General features: G+C 40.2%; 1 protein-coding gene across 2 annotated transcripts in view; it reads left to right on the top strand.

Annotated features, from left to right (window-relative positions):
• The window catches only part of AGPAT4 (1-acylglycerol-3-phosphate O-acyltransferase 4), an 84,329-nt gene that overhangs the window by 8,330 nt on the left and 56,923 nt on the right, over positions 1-19,076 (top strand). For both annotated transcript variants that reach the window (XR_008465200.1, XM_054193820.1), the window contains exon 2: positions 6,527-6,757. Coding sequence is in view for 1 of the 2 variants with exons in the window: in XM_054193820.1 (XP_054049795.1) it covers positions 6,580-6,757 (178 nt within the window). In the remaining variant the exon portion in view is untranslated. The remainder of the gene's footprint in view (positions 1-6,526; positions 6,758-19,076) is intronic.

Consider the following 19,076-nt stretch of genomic DNA (forward strand, 5'->3'; position numbering starts at 1 on the left):
TTTATAGAGGAGGGTGCCAGATGACAGTAATGCGTAGGCCTGGTTACCTTTGACCAAACACTTAATGGTGCCTATGAGAGCAAATATTAAATTGGCTATGAGAACATTAGATAGGTGCTTGTCCTAGGCTGTTTGTTGTTATTCATCCTGCTTATTTTTGAGGTGGTATCCAGGTCGCTTATATTCGTGTGACAGCATAGCCCACATCCTGCTTAGATTCTCAGTATACTTTCCTGTAAATTTTTGTTTGCTATTTAGTCATGCTCCCTTGGTCAGTCCCTAAATTTGAGTTGTGCTTTTTATGTTGCCTTTGTTGGCAACACAAGTAACTTGTTAGATTAACGGCCTGAGATAAAGTAAAAGATGAAACAGAAAGACTCTGTTTTCCCCAGAACTGAACTCTGTGGCTGAACTCTGATGGTCTCTTCCAGGTCTTAAATATCTTAATGCAGCGCTTTCTTTTCTTTTTCCCAAGTAAATTGCAGATATTGTGCTTTGGAGAAATATATACACATATATATATTAAAATACAGAACCTTAGGTGGGAAACAGTTGAAGAGCAACACTTGGCATGCTGGGAAGAAGCAACATGCCTTCCACTGCTATTTCTGTGAACTGGATGTTCTGCAGCCAAGATAACTGTTGTACTTCACCCTGACATATTTTTTTGAGGATCTCTGCAGGAGCTTGGAGCAGAAGTGCTTAACTTCAGGGGGTTTGCCCTCATCAAATAAATGCATCCCTCAGCATCAAACCCTGCAGTCCCTTAACACTGCATCTCCAGGAGTTCTGTATTGCCTTGTGTTTAAGCCCAGCTCCCTTTTCCCTGAATATTTCATGCTCCTGGAAGAAGGAGCTTTTCACCAGAACCTGGGCAGTGGCTTCCCATCTTTCCCCATCCTTCCCTGACTACGCGTGTCTGTCCCAGGTTGCCATCATCCCCCTTTGCCTTGCTGTATAAACACTTTCTTTTTTTCTACGTGGTAAGAGGACAAGCATTGAGGCTGTCAGGGCTAACAGCAGCTATACTGTGCATTTTACCAGCAGAAAGTATGCATACAAGATAGATAGCTTGTGTCCTGGCAGGCATGCAGCGTTTGCCTAGCTGTCTTGCTCTACATTAGATCACAGCAGGAAGAAAATAAAAAAGGGGAAGGGGAAAGCATTATTATATGGTAACCATTTCAAAAACTCCTGGGTTACTTTCGTTTCTTCAGTTTATACTCTGTTATGCTCATTATCTCTGTGCTCAATAGAAAATAAGTAAAAATTCAGTTTTATAGCAAGTCTATAAATTGGAAATCCTAAATTTGCTGGTATTTGGTATTCATTCTTCAGCCTTTGAAACAGCCAAACTGACCTCTCCTTTGTAGCGGTGTGTGTTACAAAATATGCAGTTCAGGAACGCGTGGCTCCTCAGGAAAACCTAAAAACATTCTTAAGTTCCCTTAACTTTGGGGGAAGGACTTAAGATATGTTCAAATTCTTCCCTGATTTGGGACTTTTCTGAGGAGCTGTGGTGGGTTGACCTTGGCTGGCTGCCAGGTGCACATCAAACCGCTCCCTCACTCCCTGTCCTCAGCAGGACAGGGGAAGAAAACAAGATGAAAAAGCCTGTAGGTTGAGAGAAGGACAGGGAGATCACTCGCTAGTTACCATCATGGGCAAAACAGACTCCACTTGGGGAAGATTAATTTAATCGCAGGCTCAATTTGACTCCTGACTCTTCTACCACCCTCTGCCACTGCACCAGGGACACGGAGAATAGGGGTTGCAGTCAGTCCATAACCATTGCTTGGTGCTGCTCCTTCTTCCTTGTGCTGTTCCTCTGCTCCTGATGGGATCCCTCCTACAGGGTACAGTCCTTCAGGAACAGACTACTTCAGCCTGGGTCCCCCACAGGCTGCAGTTCTTGCCAGAAAGCCTGCTCCTGAGTGGACTCTCTTCCATGGGCAGCAGCTTGCTTCAGGGCACCTGCTGTATCATGGGGTCCTCTGCAGGGTGGATATCTGCTCCACCATGGTCCTCCATGGGCTGCAGTGGGACAAGTTGCTTCACCATGGTCTTGACCACAGGCTGCAGGGGAATATCTGCTCTGGTGCCTGGAGTGTATCCTGCCCCTCCTTCTTCACTGACCTTGGTGTCTACAGGGCTGCTTCTCTCACGTTATTCTCACTCTTCACTCACAGCTGCTGATTAGAATTTTTTACCCTTTCTTAAATGTGTTATCACAGAAGTACCACCAGCACCACTGATGAGTTCAGCATTGGCCTGCAGTGAGTCCCTCCTGGAGCTGGCTGGAATTGGCTCTGTGTGATGCTGGGGGCAGCTCCTGGTGTCTTCTTACAGAAGCCATCCCTGCAGCTACCCCCACTATCAAAATGAGAAAGAGCACAAGGGCTTCCTGTGACTTGCCTTGCATGTGTATTTCATATACAGAAGCATTGTTAAAATGGACTCTGATATGAAATACAGTGCTGCTATCTGTGCTGTTCTGATAGTAACTGAAATTCACTTAGAGGCACTACTGAAATTGCTGTAATCTGACCTGAGCGTATATTCATAGCCTTGGCCTCTGTAACTCATCCATCCAAGAATCTGGTTTAGATGAGGAAATGTAATAATGGATATCATCATATGCTTGGTTGTTCTTAACTTGCAGCAAAACATTTAAGGACTTTATCAAAGAGTAGACCTAAGTGAAAAGCCTTTGCATAGGCTTGAAACATGCTGTTCTGAAAATAACTAGGTATAGTGCTGTCTTGCATCTGTTTGTAAGTATGGACAATATTAGCTCAGTCCAGATGCTGTCAGATAGGTACCATATTGTTTTGCACACTCCAAGGACTCTATTTACTACATAAGCTTTGAACAAGGTGGGTGAGAGTTCTTTGCTTCATTCTTGTCCTTTCTGTAAAAGTGAAAGTGGTTATGTTCTTTACGAGATCACTAGTTATAGTCTTGAAACTCTTACAGACTTTGAGGTATGAAATAGTATTGTTAATTGGCCACAGCCTCTGCCAGAAGAGAGGTGTTCACCTTGCATATAACTGGTGTAACATTGCCTTTTCTTTTATGTCCTCCTGGTCAGTTGTTACAAGCAGAAGGAAATGCTGAGAGTAGTTAAAGTAGAAAACACAGTGGATCTTGCTGAAGAATGAAACTTGATGAAAAGACGTAGAACGAATAGTTGTGGAGTTTGCTTTTAAACCTGATCCTGTTATCTCCTAGTCACATGAACAGATGCTTGTTGACTTGCTCCCTAGACAGACATTTGAGGTTTGAGTCTTTTTGTTTTATATCTGAAGGAAAACTGTTATTAACGAATGTCCCTATCTGTTTTTGATCCTCTGCCTGGCCGTTTTCTCCTAATTCGTTTTAAGGGGTGTTTGATAGAAGAGAGCTTCTTGGCAGTTCTCCGATCTTAATGGCTTCTGAGAAAATGCATTGCCTGGCGCTTTTGTTTTCAAAAGATTGCTGTCATTTTCAGTCATTATCTATAAGGAAATCAGTGTAATTTATTAAACCAGCATCATGGATTAAGAATTAAAGACCTGATTCTTTATCACTTAAACTGGTATTACGTTGATGTTACCCATGAGGAACTTTAGTAAGACAAAGAGCAAGTGGAAGAAGTTCCTATGAACTCTTAAAAAGCAAGCTTCTAGACCTCTTACATAAGCTCAGAATTGATTCCTGAAAATAAATTTCTGCTATTTTGTTGCTTGTACCAAGAATAAACTGCATTTCTTGGGTAATGAAAACATTCCAAAAATATCATATTAAAAAAATCTAAGAATGAGCTTATGCCTGAGAAACAGAACACTTAGCTAGCGCTCTGTATACAATGTTTGGGTTGCAAATTTTGTAGGGAAAACAGCTTGCATTTAATCAGAAAAGAAAATTAATCTCTCTGGTCTCTCTACTTTCCAGAAAAGCAAAATTTAAACAGTGGCTCTAATTTCTTGTTCCTTTTACAAGCCGGTTAGGTTAGAGGCATTTCGGTGGTACTGCTTAAGTAGATTTAGTTTGCCTTTAAAACATTTCTTAGAAGCTTTACAGAATTGAAATTTGATGACTGAGGTGTGAAAGCAAGGAATAAATTACTTTAAACATTCCATTGTGGCATCATAAAATTGTAAGACAGTAATTATGTTTTATCAGGGTCATCTCATCTTTATTTATTTTAATTCTGTGAAGTTTTTTTTAAAGACCCAGTACGAAGTAAATGATTCCCATAAACATAACATTTTAATGCAGTTTGACTACTATTACAATGAAAAAAAACCCTGAATTGTTGGAATAATGTTCTGGTGAATTCTTCTTTGTCACAGTCTGTCGATCAACTGCCTACAACAGTATATTTCTGTTGATTATATCAAATAGTGAATTTTCAGGTCTCCACTGTAAGTAGACAGTATGCTTTGATCTTATTTTATATATGGAAATTTTTTGATCCTGTCTCTTACCCATCTCTGGGAGTTACATTAGATTAGAGTGATTCTGTGGGATGGAGTTGAACAAGCCAGCTAGCACAAAAAACTTTTGATCAGTTTTAGCCAAGGACGGTAGGATAAAACGAGTCATCAGGGTTTTTAAAGACTGCACAGTCTTTTAAACCACACACTTGTAAGTAACTGGTTGCTTCCATTCTGTTTTAAAGAAGTGATCTAATCCTGCTACTTGGTGAAGTACAGTAGTCTGAATTAGGGAGGTGAAATCTTGTATCTTTCACTGTAAACATATTAAAACCTTGGGTTTGCCTTTTTTTTTTCTTTTTTCTTTTTTTTTTTTTTTTTTTAAAAAAAGTGTTTGGCTTTGTCTTCAAAGTGTGCAATGGAGGGGCTGGGGCCTGAATCATTGCAATGGTTCCTACTAGACAACATTTCTCATTCTACTTAGCCTTCAACAAAAACAAAGCCTTTTATCAAAGCCCATGCTAATAAATTGTCTGCCACCCTCAGAAACGTAACTTTAATAGAATGGCTGGTTAAAGCTGGAAAAGCATTGTGCAAGTGTCATGACAGTAGTTACTACAATGAACAGAGGCCTGTTCTGCCATTCTGAGCTACAGATGTGGTACTGAATAGTACAGCAAGATAAAGGGAACAAAGTCTGTGATACACAAGGGCACATTTTGTCTGCTAATAATAGGCTTGGGACTGCCATAAATTCTCTATATAAATTATACAACAATACAGATTCTCTTTCTTAAATTTTTCTTCATCTTCCTTGCGGTTGAAAACCTGGCTAAATAACTTGCTGTTGCTTTGCAGCGTGTGTGCTCTTTGCTGTGGTAAGCATAGTCAGCAAGGGCAGTAAAACAAATGTTTCAGGACACTGATCTAGACTTAGTGCCTCACATAATGGGGTCTCATATAAACTACAAGGATAGGCATAAAGATTTTTTTCATCAACTAATTCCCTGGGGTGCTGACAGCTGTCGTTTTGTTATTGCCTATGACTGGCACATTCAGAAACACTATCTCAGGGCTTCCTCACTGGGCAAACTCTCCCGTGCCTTGGAGGGAGAAACAGTGTAGGAATGGAACAGGATGGCAGCACCTTCTGCTTAACTGTATTCAAAATACTGAGGTTTTGTTTACTGAGAGGTCACGTCTTCATATTTTTTCTCCTAACAAATGAGACTAGCGTTGGTGGTAGTGACGGTTGGGGAAGGTCCACGCAGTATTTGGTAGGCCAGAATACTTGGCAGAGGACACTTACTCTGAATGCTCAGCTACTATAGTTGGACTGGTCCTTTCCAAAATTATACAAGCATTTCTTAAGTAATGTAAGAGTTGATTTTTTTTTTTTTTTTTTTTTTCTGGAAATACTGCTGGGTCACGGGTTAGTACTGTTATTGATGTTTCCTTTCTGGGCTTATGGACTGTAACTGACAGAATTACAGTTTCAAGGAATAATTGAACAAATTGTGTGTATTGTGCATAGCCAAGCTTTTATTCTCTTGCCAAAACCAACTTTTGTTTGAATGTGAGTAGGGAACAAGCCAATAAAGCTAGAATTAAGGGGCAGCTGCTACTTCTTGGTTGGGGAGCATGGCTGGCATAGCCTGTAGAGGAAGGTGCAACTTCTAACATAAAGTTCTAAAGCTTGCGTTTACTTTGGAGCTGCGCTTGAAGACAGCGGAGGCCACAGTATATGTCTTATGTAGTACAGACAATTCAAATAAAAATGTAAGTGGGTTATTTTGCACATATTTTATCAATAAAGACCTGATAGAGGAGTATTGTAGTCCATGGAATGGAGCCATATGCTCATGGGTTTTGCAGACTGAAATGTGAACATTTGTTTCCAAAGCCAAATGTAAATTCATTCAGAAAGATGGTGTTCTCTTTCCACGCTTACTTTTGCAAATATTGTCATCAGGCCTTTTTCTACAATAGAATTAGCTTTCATTTTAGTGTATTTAGTGTATTTAAGTGTAAAACAGGAGGTCTGTATTAACAGTCTGTTCAGAGAAATAAATGCACTTTGTAACCACTGATACTGTTTGGTTTTGCAGGTTGTCTTCTGAATTTTGGGTCTGAAGGTACCTTCTTGCTTTCTCAGCAAATCATGGACATCGTTGGTTTTCTGAAGTCTCAATTCATTTGCCACCTTCTGATCTGCTACATATTTATAGTGTCAGGACTGATCATTAACTTCATTCAACTCTTTACACTTATACTTTGGCCAATCAACAAGCAACTGTTCAGGAGGATCAACTGCAGGCTGGCTTACTGCATTTCAAGCCGTAAGATTTAATTTTGTTTTTTAAAATATTTCCATATTTTGTCTTGAGAGAATTGGTAGAAAAGTTCTGAAACATATTTCAAAGTAACCTTGAAATGAAGGTCATTAATGTAGTAATAAAAGTAATGAAAGGTCATTACTGCTTCCTACACCACTTGCATTTGTGTGAGGAGGTGTATGCTTTGTTGAAATGTCCTGTTCTGCTGAAATGTTTTGCTCTTTTTATACTGTGATACTTGCTTGACTCAGGATGTAGAAGAAAGAATGCCTCTTGTTTGGCTATTAATCCTGTTCCATTAAGCCAAATGAGAAATACTGGCCAAATAATAGCTGAACTTGCTGACATGCATTATCTGTAGGCTTACAGTGTTAACAAGTCACTTCCAATAATGCTGTCAATCTTTTTATCATGGATGATTTTGTTTATGATCTTGGTTTAAGTGTTTAATGTGCGAATACTGTTCAGGACTGGGAAGTAACGATAAAAAAAAGAAAAATCTTTGATTTCATGTGCTTCTTAAGCTAGTTGTAAACTGTTGTTTCTTTGAATAGGCATTTCAGGCCTTAAGCTGCATCTGTATGTATTCAGTATATGTATACAGTTATAATGTAGAATATAGCAGGTAGGCTGTAAGCATTGAAAGAAGCGGGGGTTGCAATTATTTTTATTTTCTGGAGCAGATGGGAGCATAAGCTCAGGATATTACTTGTAGAAAGACGAGACCTTTGTAATTGCTGAGAGACATGACAATTCACTAACACTTGTCTAAACAGGTAATTCTAATGGAATGAATGTGACCTGTATCCATTAATTTCTTCTTTGTTAGTAGGAGGTTGATAGAATCTCCACGCGTCAGCAGTGGATTATCACAGCATATGTAGTTTTCTTGATATTATCGGTTTGCTTATATGTTTGTTTTTAAAGAGCTATGACTGCAGTTTCAGCACTGAGGTATTGCAGTGCAACTTTTAACTTCTATTTAATTGCTCTCAACTTACAGCAGAGAGCATTCTCCACAGAAGCGGTTAAAAAATACGGTAATGGGCCTGTGTTCAGTAGAATGTGCTGTTAAATGTGCCCACCTTCCAGAGAGATTTCCCTTGGCCTTTTGAAACTCAAAAGTACTTTCTAAAAATGAAAATGTTGCAAAGTGCATGCCTAAAGATTATTCAAGTGTGATGTCACCGTCAATGCCAAGTGAGTTGTGGATGGTTTCATACTAGGGAAAATAGCCCTCCAGCACAGTATTTAAGAATTGTGTTGCAGAAATGCAGCAAAATGGTTTCCTTCACGTCACCTGTTCTGCCACTAGGAACCTAACAAGGGAAAGCCTTGTTAGTATTCATAATGAACTGCTTGAGGGAGAAATCTGCCACACGTCTCAAATTGGAGGCCACCATGTATAATTTATCTCTCATCAGTGACTCTGATATGCAACTATTTAAAGCATTGTTTTTAAAGATACTTTTGACTTAAATTTCAAAGCTGTATCAGCATGTATAGGCCTAAATAATTTGGGGGTGTTGTTTTATGATTTCTGTAATACAGAGAGGGTGTTCCTGCTGAAAAATTTCATTTTTGCAGTCTGTGTTTATGTCCCTGAAGTAGTGAGTTTGCAAGTACTATTCAGTTGTATGTAAGAACAGTTGCATGAATATGGCCAGGTTTTTACCTTTTGCCTGGTAGCATAGTATACGTTTGAAGCTGTGGAATGTGGAAGATACTGTACAGCTGTATACAGATATATGTAGGTATATTATTATTATTTTTCATGCAATGCCTTCTTCCCCATTCTTCCTTTTTGGCTACTTAGCGCAGAGACATCAGCTACTCTAGAGTCTCCAGACTGAACCCTTTAGCCAGACACTGTGTGCTTGTCCTTTGTTGGGCAGATGGCTTTGTACTCGGGGCTGCTGATCTAGTCTTCAGTGTTGATGCCACTGTCAAAGGTTGTGTTGTGAGGTGTTTGCACAGTCATGCTCAGAACAAACTACCTCTAGGTTAAAGACAGTTACTTTAGCTTTACAACAGAGCAAGCTAACATTTGATATGAGTCACCCTTATCTGCGTGATATTTGAAAAGGGGAAAATGATAGTTAATTAAAAAAAGTATTTGGAAAAACTGAAGAATGCAGTAGACCAATTAATCAAACACGATGTGTTTGTGTAGTAGCGTATGTGCAAGATAATGCATTTTGGGGGCCATTGGTGTACTGACTAATAAGTTATGTCTGTATGGGTCTGATGAGTGTCATGGAAACAGCCTATAGTTTGAGAAAATGAAGCTTAACCTTGGAGAACGTAAAGAGGCATGTGCTTTGCAATGGTGACTGTTGAGGTTTAACCCCAGCTGACAGCTAGGACCACGCAGCTGCTTGTGCAGTTCTCCCCCTTTCTCCCTCAAGAAGGGCAGGGAGAAGAGGGAGAAAAGGAGGAGAAAGGAAATGAAAAAAACAACTTGTGTGTTGAGATAAAGACAGTTTAATAGAACAGTAACAGAAAAAGGAAAATAGCAATAATAATAATGATAATGGTAAAAGAATATACAAGATAAAGTAATACAACACAACTCACTCTCACTGCCTGGTCAATTGGTTGCCCAGCCCATCCCGAGCAGTGATCGTGGATTCCCGCCCCCGGTCACCCCCCATTTATATACCAAGCATGATGTCTGTGGTATGTAACATTCCATTGTCCCTTCCATTGTTCTGCCTATGCTCCTTCTCAGATTCTATGGGAAGCTGAAAAAAGTCCTTGAATAGTATAAACATCACCTAGCAACAACTAAAACAATATGCAGATTGACATGCCTTTCATACCAAATCTGAAACACAGCAGCCACTAGAAAGAAAATTAACTCTACCCCAGCTGAAGCCAGGACGGTGACAAGCATCATGTTGCTTTGAGTGGCTGGTACAGCCTGAGTCACCAAGTCAACCAAAGAGTGAAACAGAACAGGCATGGTTCAACTTAAGAATGGAATGAAAGCAGCAGCTATCTTTAGATCTTGCAAGTTCAGTCAGTTTCCATTCGAAGGCAGACATAAATGATTCCATAAAATCAGGGGAGAGCATTTAGTCTTTGACACGGTGGTCTGTGGGAAATTTTTTGGTTTGGTTTTGTTTTGTTGTCTTCTACCCCTTTTCTTCCTATCTCATTTCTAATATAAGAACATTATATTCTCACTTCTCCACATGCAACATTTGCTGTCATACTGCATATGGGAAGCTAAACTGCTCTTGTGATTAATGACTTGTTCTCACTTCAGTAGTCCAACTTGAGTCAGGGTGTTATCTGTTCACATGAATCAAGCCAGACTAGCTCAAGTAAAAGTATTCATAGAATCATTTAGGTTGGAAAAGATCCTTATGATCATCGAGTCCAATCATAAACTTAACATTGCCAAGTCCACCACTAAACCATGTCCCTAACTGCCACATCTACGCGTCTTTTAAATACCTCCAGGGATGGTGACTCAACCACTTCCCTGGGCAGCCTGTTCCAATGCTTGATAACCCTTTTGGGGAAGAAATCTTTTCCTTATATCCAATCTAAACCTCCCCTGACACAACTTGAGGCCATTTCCTCTTCTCCTGTCACCTGTTACTGGGAGAAGAGACTGACCCCCACCTCACTACAACCTCCTTTCAGGTAGTTGTAGAGGGTGATAAGGTCTCCCCTCAGCCTCCTTTTGGTATTGGGAAGTTGTTGCCTTTCTTCAAACCAGTTGTGAATCCTGGGTTGGTCAGATTGGGTGAGTTTAGCTTCTCTACTGACCTGCTTAATTGTGTTTTAGCACCGGGGAGAACTTTCTAATGGCAGTGTAGCAAATGAAAAAAATGCCATTTTTTCCGTCATGGCTTTTTATGAAATTTGAATCAGGTGAATGTTCAGCCATTGTTCAGCTTGAATCTCCTGCTCCACACATGGTGTGTTAGCCATTCACCAGATTGCAGTTTGGGTTGCTTTTATATCTCCAAAATACTTTTAATGTTTTGCTATGAATAAACTCTTCCTGTTTGATGCCATTATCCCATTTGACAACTATCTACAAGGTAATGCTACATTCTAGTCCTCCTTCCTTTGTATTTCTCAAACTTTACTGAAGAGTTTTAGTTGCAGAGAGTGGACATTCAACTTGAAAAGAGCAGACTTTTGTCTGTTTTGGTCTTGAAATGGTCTAGTGCTAAAAGACTAGTAAGGGTTACGCACCCTCTGTTGCGTTTTAAACTTAAAGAAACAGAACAAAACAAAAAACCACAAACCTTTGGACTTCTAACTTTCACAAAATATTTTCTGGCTCCAAGTATATGTTCACTAACTGGTTCAACTGCCTGTTAATCCCTCTTTTGTAAAATGACAACCCTGATACACTCTCCCCAATACTGAACTCCACAGAGTGCACCTCTAATAAGGAAATTGAACACTGCAAACCTCAACAAGGTGGTAACAATAAAAATTTTAAAAATAAGTGTGCTTGGAAGATGGCCTTAGAACAAAGGTTGGACAAGCGATCAATCTTATTTTTTACTTTTAAATAATTTAGGGACATCTTATCCTCAGTCTCTTTTTCCAAAAGGCTGAGGGACAAGATGTATGCCAAGGAAGGAAGCACTTAGTGTGGAATACATCACAGTTCTCATGGATGCTGTTTGTGCCTGAATTGGAAGAGGTGGGAATACATCTTCCTCCTCCGCCTTGTCTGAGGACAGCAAACCACCACAAAGGGTATGCACAGCTTTTCTGCACTAGCTTGTAAAGTTGGCCAAACACAGGTTGTTTTGATTATTAGTGCCATGTCTGCACATGGCTGCGTAGCTCACTGGGGCAGAGGAAAAGTGGTTTGTGCTTCCTGAACCAGTTTGTATTTGGTAGGCTGGTGCAGTGCTACCCTGGGGTGAGCAGAGTGTGCTGGGCTCCTGCGGGCTGTTTGGATGTAACTCTGCTGTGTGCCAAGACTATAGGAGTGGGACATCCACATACAGGACAAATGGCTTCTTCAGTGGTGCTGGGTGTATTTACTCAGGAAGCTATTTGCCTGTGAGTGGAGCAGTGGTTGATAACTTGTCCTCTTGCTGCCCACTGTGTTGGGGGAAAATTCGCTTCTCCTTGTGCTGAGATCCACCTTGTGCTCCCAGCGTGAATGGCAAACTGGCCTTCTGCTGGCTTGCGGCACGAGGTGAACTTTGCATAAACAAAAGAGCTGCCAACAATGGCACAGTGATGTGGACAGGTGCAGAAGGGCTTTAAAAACAATTGACTTAGCTTCTAATCTGCCTTCATAAATAAATTATAGTAGTACTAATACCTATTCTTGTGCTATGAAAGGGGTGTTATTACACCTCTGGGTAAAGTTACATTATGTAGGCTGCAGTTTGTAAATCCCTCTGAGGGGAAGGCCCTTCTTTGCATGGAAAGAGGCACCCTGATGCCTGCTCGTTGACTGCAGCAAAAACAAGATGGAAACTTATTCTTCTTATGACTGAGCTTTCTAGAAACAAAACCAGAAGAAATTGAGCACTGCTTCAAGTTCATCATCTTGGCTGGCTGTTATGAGACAGTGAAGCTCATTCCTTCCACTTACAATTGTAGGCTTTGCAATGTGAGAACTGGGCATCCAAATAAGGCTCTGTGGTAGTATGCGGGCCACGTTAATTCTCAAGATTGTTTTGTTTCCTTGCATGTGCTGCCCACTTGGAGTTCAGAGGAGCCCTTGGCTATTTTGCTTGTTGTTCGTACCAAGGTGGTGCTGGGACAGAGAGGAGAATTCTCTCCTCTGGCGCAGTTGAGTAAGCGGGAAGGGGTGGGGGAAGCAAGAGGGCCCCAGAGAGGCAGGGCTTGCTTCTTCCTCCACTTCCCTCTACCGCCGTCTTGCACTGCAGAAGGAAGCTGTCTGCTGTTGTTCAAAGTATGCCACAGTGTCCTTAGTATAATCGTGTACTGTTTTATTTATAAAGCAAATTGAGTTGTGCTTGTCAATGTAGATGTAGCGAAGAGCTTTCACAGGGCACTTAGGACTGCTTTCTTAGCCTGTTTGCAATGTTGTTTTGAGTAATGTGTGCAAAATGACTTTTTCTCAAGTGCTACTTGTCCATATAAGCCTTTGTTGTCTTGGTTCCACACACCACATTCGTACAAAGCCACTGGTAAAGACTATGAATGGTTTACAACAAATACCAAGGGAAAATTGGAGGTCAGATTTGATAGTCATGGCAAAGAGAAAATGTTGATTTGGACCTTTGGAGAGCCAGACCATCAGCTTAGCCTTCTCGTTTTCCCTCAAGCCATGCCATGGGAATAACTGTAGAAATAGAGCGTACCAAGGAAATGCCCATGTTCCTTTCAGTCCAGATAAATTCTGCTACTGAGGGCAGGATAGTTATGGTAGCATGGCAGATCTGACTAGGCAGGTGCCCAAGTACTTACCTGGCTGGTGAGGTGTTTGTTGCAGCCTGCATGCTGCTGTAGCAGTTTTATTCTCAGCACTCGGGCTACCTTGGGTAACTCTGGACAAACCATTGCCATACCTCATTTCTGTAATGCAGTCTTAGCTTTCTTCCCATGTTCCCTGCAAATCTGAAGTAGGCGTTTACATGTTAGACTCAGTGGGTGTCTTGCTTATAAGTTCCAATCGTTGCTGTTGATCACTGAGCCATGTACAATAAGGGTAGATGATGAGCTTTCTTTAAAATCTACTTTTGTTAGAATGGTGGATATCATTGAATCTTTGGATTCTTTTGCTCTCAAAAATTAAATTCATAGGGGTATATTGTGTGTGACAGATTTCGTTAAATATAAAATATGCTTGGAGCAGATAGGAGTGTATGTATATGTCATCATACAGTAATGTTTAATTTTCTAACTTGCTTTGTCTTCCCTTCCTTATAAGTAGTGTAGTAACATACTTAGCACTGCATCATAAAAAAGATCTCATGAAAAATGAGCAAAGTGACAGGAGTGATCTCACCTTTTGTTGCTAGCAAGGACAATAGAATGTGAGAAAGTAGTATCTGATTTACTGAAGCCATCCAAACAGGAGCTGCAGGAGGTATTCCTCTGATTTAAAATAATATATGACAAGTTATGAACTCTGTAGCAGCATATTTTTAGCTTCTACAGCTGTATTGCCTTTTAGTGTTTTTAAAAAAAAATCCCTTAACGGGGCAAAACTGTGCTCCAATTTTAAACAGTCTGTGTTTCTAAATTTTATGACTTCAAGGTTTTGTTTTTGTTTGCCCAAAACATACTAGTAGTAAGCAGTCTTTCGAAGAGCTCTGGATTGTACCTCTCCTGAAAACGTGTCTGTAAGTAAAAAAAATGTATTGGTATTTGTTCACAAAATAATACTGAGGGATAGGTAGATTAAATGTTGCAAGCAATGAAGTACACTGCAGCCTGTATTGGTGTGTTTTCCAGCTCTTGCTTGCTTCATTCTGGGGTCTGAGTCTTCTTCTAGGGGCAGGGAGCTGGAAAGTAGACTTAGAGATGTATGCCATAATACTGAAATATGAATCTCTCGACTCTTCAAGTGCTAGGCTGTATAATTGCCCTTCATAGAATCAGTCAGGCTTGATTTTAGGGGTAACGGGGAGATCATACCATTTTTGTTTGTGGGTGTGATTTTGAAATGTTTTCTTTTTGTTGCTGAGTATTCTCTTGTCATATGATGGCATGTGCCCCAGTATCCTACTGTTGAGTTGTCCGAATTATTGTGTGCATGACGACATATGAGCATACAGAGTTTCCTTCTGGTAGATCATATTTGCTCTTATGGTTGATTTCCCTTTTGAAACCTTCCAAAGGATCCAGGTACATCTTTCTCATCCTGAAATTAATTTTGCCCTCAAAAACTATTAGTTTCCTTTGCCTTGACAATGTAGATGTTTTGTTAGACTGGAAGTTGTTTACTCTAAAGTGTCATTTACTCTAATTCGTTAACATCTTCCTCCAGCCTGCTTCCTAATATCCTTTTATATCTGTTATGTACTTGTGACAATGGTGGTGGTGATCTGTACAGTTCCCCACTGATACCAAACCTTGAACTTCTCTAATTTGGAAAGACTGAAGGAGCCAATCACTGCAGCAGGTTCTCCATTATTTTGTTGGCGAAGTAAGATAATGTGTTTGTTCTCTGCATCCATCACAGCTTGAACTCCCTTTTTTCCAGAATACGTTAGTGGAATTATATTCAGTTATGAATAAGTCCTCTGCAGTGCCTAGCAAATGCCTCCATACTTTCCCTACTACCATTAACTTACTGTATCAACTAATAACATTTCAGTCCCTCTCATTTTATGCCACTTGCAGGCATTGTTATCCAGTTTTCATTGTGGTTCAGGTATTGAAAGTGAGCTTTAGTGGATCAACCAAGACTGTATGCTGACTGCAGGCATGCTGTGTGAATGTAGTGCTGTTCTGTTCATGAAGGTGCGATTGAATGACATCTGTGCATGACCTTTAGCAGAGTTCCTAATTAGCCTAAAAGGGATATTGTTTGTTATGACCAGCTCTTAGTTTAGGAGCAAGAGAGTGCTTTCTGGGAAAATGGATGTGAAAAAAACTTTTGGTATTGATGCTTTCTGTCCAAGACTGGTGAAGAGCTAGAGGCACTTAGTCTGATCCTTAATGAAAGGAGCATCTTCACTGTCACTGATCTTTATTTTGCTTTTGCTGGGGCCTTTGTAGAGGTTGCTTCATGTCTTCATTTTCCCTTTTTCTTTTTTTTTTTTTTTTTCCCCTCAGATACCTGATCGGAAGAAAGGTGATGGTGATAGCCTGCAGACTGGAGAGGGGGATGGTAGGGAAGCAATAGAAGGTGGACCACATTCTGTTTGGTGTCTAGCATCTCACATCACAATGTGTCTAGCACCTTTTGCTAAGCATTAGATCTGGCCAGCAAGCTTCCTAGATTCCTGAACCAGGGTAAATCTGGAGTGTTTGTATGAGACCCCACCTGGTGTACTGCATCCAGCTCTGGAGCCCTCAGCACAGGAAAGACATGGACCTGTTGGAGCAGCTCCAGAGGAGCGCCACAAAAATGATCAGAGGCCTGGAACACCTCTCCTATGAGGAAAGGCTGAGAGAGTTGGCGTGGTTCAGCCTGGAGAAGGCTCCAGGGAGACCTTACTGTGGCTTTTCAGTACTAAAGGGGGCTTATAAGAAGATGGGGACAAACTTTTTAGCAGGTCATGTTGTGATAGGAGAAGACGTAATGGTTTGAAACTAAAAGAGAGTAGATTTAGACTAGATATAAGGAAAACATTTTTTACAATGAGGGTGGTGAAACACAGGAACAGGATGCCCAGAGAGGTGGTAGATGCCCCATCCCTAGAAATAGTCAAGGTCATGTTGGATGGGGCTCTGAGCAACCTGATCTAGTTGAAGATGTCCCTGCTTATTGCAAGGGGGGGTTGGACTAGATGATCTTTAAAGGTCCCTTTCCAACCCAAACTATTCTATGGTTCTGTGAAAGTGCTTCCATCTGATATGACTCGGGAACGTGGTATCTAGTGATCCAAGCCATAGCACAGAATATGAAGACATTAATGTTTGTACAAGTTCCGTGCTACAGTTGTTTATTCATTAAAGGTAAATAACACAATCAGGGGATCAAATTCTCCTTAAGAGACGTAGCATAATTGTAGAAACTCATTTTAGCTGTAGGGCTGATTTTAATTGCTAAAATGGTACCAAATCTGAAGGATTACCCTATGTAACCACCCTGTAAAAATGCAGAGAATAGCTCATTGGTTGCCATCACCAGTTACAAGCAAATACAAACTAGCAGTAATCCAACCCTGTCTGGGGCAGAACACTACTTCCATAGGCAGAACTACTGGGGGAATTTTGAATTCTCCTGTGTTTGGTCAGGGAATGCATCTACTGGTGTAACATCCAAGTGAGGTGCGGTGTATTGTCTCATTGCTATTGGTTGGCTACATCTTCTACCTCCCTGCTCCCTTTTGTAATATACTGTAAGTATATTACAATATACTGTAAGTATTTTGTAATATACTCTAAGTGCATACCTAGGTGATTCTCTGTCTCCCAAAAGCATGAAAGTCACATAGCAGTGAGTTGTTGTGGAGTAGGTTTATCGGACTCATCCTGCAGCGAGGATTTCAGCAGCTGGTCCAATTAAAGTATCTGGTGTCTGACTGACTTTTTGCAGGAGGATTTCCAAACCAGTAGGAAGCAGTATTTCCTTTCAGCAGGTACTTGAGGTCTTTCAGTGTGACACTTGAGATGAAAGAGCTTCTGAGTGCACGTGCTTGGTACTCCTCTATGGGTAGATGCTTATTTCTTGTGACTGGTTTCCAACCTTCAGGTTAAGGCTTCTTATTTGAGGATTATGTTGTTTTCTCACTTTGGAGACTGTTGCAAGGTAGCAGGATCTTCTTGGGTAATTTAAATATATGTTGTTCTTTACATCCATCTTGGCATAGTCTATGCTTAAACATGTTTCTTCCAACACTGTGTTCAGAAGTAGGAATCCTTTAACTGTGGATAAGAAACCAAATGGAAATGTGTGCAAACCAATTCTTTCATCTGCTCGGTTTTGGGAAGCCATTTACCCCTTTGCTAGACCCACTTGGTCCTTGCTGAAATAACGTTTGAAACAAAACAAGGAGCCACAAAGGGATAGAGGTATAAGAGATTAAACTGTAATAGTTTGTGGGTAGATTGTTTTGCTCTTCTGTTAGCCCACTTTTATTAGTATTTTAGATCTGTGTGCTTTTTCTGTACTCAAGAAAATTGCATTGGAGTGTCAATAACTAACATTTCCTTTCTCTCATGGTGTTAAAGAGCAGGAAGTACACTTCAGTCTGATTATTCTCCAGTTTACTTACCTGTGTTTCTAAATTGAATCTCCAGTATATTGCATCTCTGAGTGTGAGGTTTTCTTTGAAAGTTAAAAAACAAGTGAGCTTCCAAATACATGAGGGTTTTTCCATTGTACATAAATTTCTTAGTGCTCATTAGTACTTACATGGCTCTGTTAAAACAAAATAAAATCTAGGAATCGATGTGTACTGCTAATGAAAGATTTTGATGAATGAATGTATCTGCTGCTTGTGTTAGGTAAGGATATACAGGTAGTGATTGTACAGACTTGATTTCTCACTGTCATTTCTAATGAAGCTTACCCTTGGTTTTTGCTAAGCGTGGGAGATCTGCAGCTGTGAGGCTTTTGACAGGGGCTCTCATTAATATAGAATTGCTGCTGTAAAGGAGTTCCTTTCCTGCACCACCCTCAAATGCTGTAGAGAGTCCTTTATTGGATTTTTTTCTTTTTTTCTTAAAGCAAACAAACTCTTACCATTCTCTGACATTTTCCGGGCTTTTTCCCTAGTTTATATGGTGTCTTATCTGAAGATGTGCAATGTGCTAATAGTAGTTTGCTGAGGACTCTATATTGGCAAGCTAGCTGTAGAGAACTGAAGAATCTGTTACTTCTTTCAAACTCAAACTATGTATCTGTAGGGCCTATGTGAAAAACCTTGTACAAAGGCAAAAGATAGGGAGGCGGATGTTAACCTTGCAATATTCAGAAAAGTGCTTTCATTGGCTGGATGGGGTTATATTTTCAGAAATTGAATGCGAACTGAGCTTAGCTGAATTTTTATCAATGAGTTGTCCTGCCCAGCAAGATATATCAATTAAAGTTTTATTGTTTGAACATGTATTGCCTTTTGTGCTCATAAAGGAGGAGGAAGATGCACAGGCAAAATAGCTGACATACCTCTTTAGTTTCCACATGTTCTTAGTCTATCTAGAGTTTCTATTTTTCCACAGTATATTTTCCTTTTACTATGACACTATATTTTCAGTATTTTTTAAATGCTGAGAGTTCAGAAAATTTCTCTTGGATTGAAGCTTACCATGGAGTTTGTCCTCCTTGTGTCTTCATAGGCTCTCACTCAGTGCTAGAAATCTCCATTAATTCATGCCTGAAATTCAAGGTTTCCTGAAAGGTGATTTAAATTTCCTTATTTGTATGGTGATAGCTTGTAGCTTCCTGTAGGTGCATGCAGTCCTCAGGTGAGAATTAGAAAGTCTGGAATGGCAGATCTATGAGTCTTTGAGATACAGGCCTTATTCTGATAAGAAGTGATAAATTTCTTCATGTGGAAAGCAAATGATGGTTGCTAAGTAGACTATTATGCGAGTGCAGGTGAGCAAAAGGGCAAACAATGTCCCAGGAGCATCCCAAGCTGTGTGGGTTACACTATTAAACTTATTGACTTATAGTTAATACGAAGACAGGACCTGATGTACTGCTACTCAATGTATATGCCATGTAAATAAGTCCTTGAAA

This window comes from Rissa tridactyla, chromosome 3 (assembly GCF_028500815.1).
Source record: "Rissa tridactyla isolate bRisTri1 chromosome 3, bRisTri1.patW.cur.20221130, whole genome shotgun sequence".
Taxonomy (NCBI): Eukaryota; Metazoa; Chordata; class Aves; order Charadriiformes; family Laridae; genus Rissa; species Rissa tridactyla.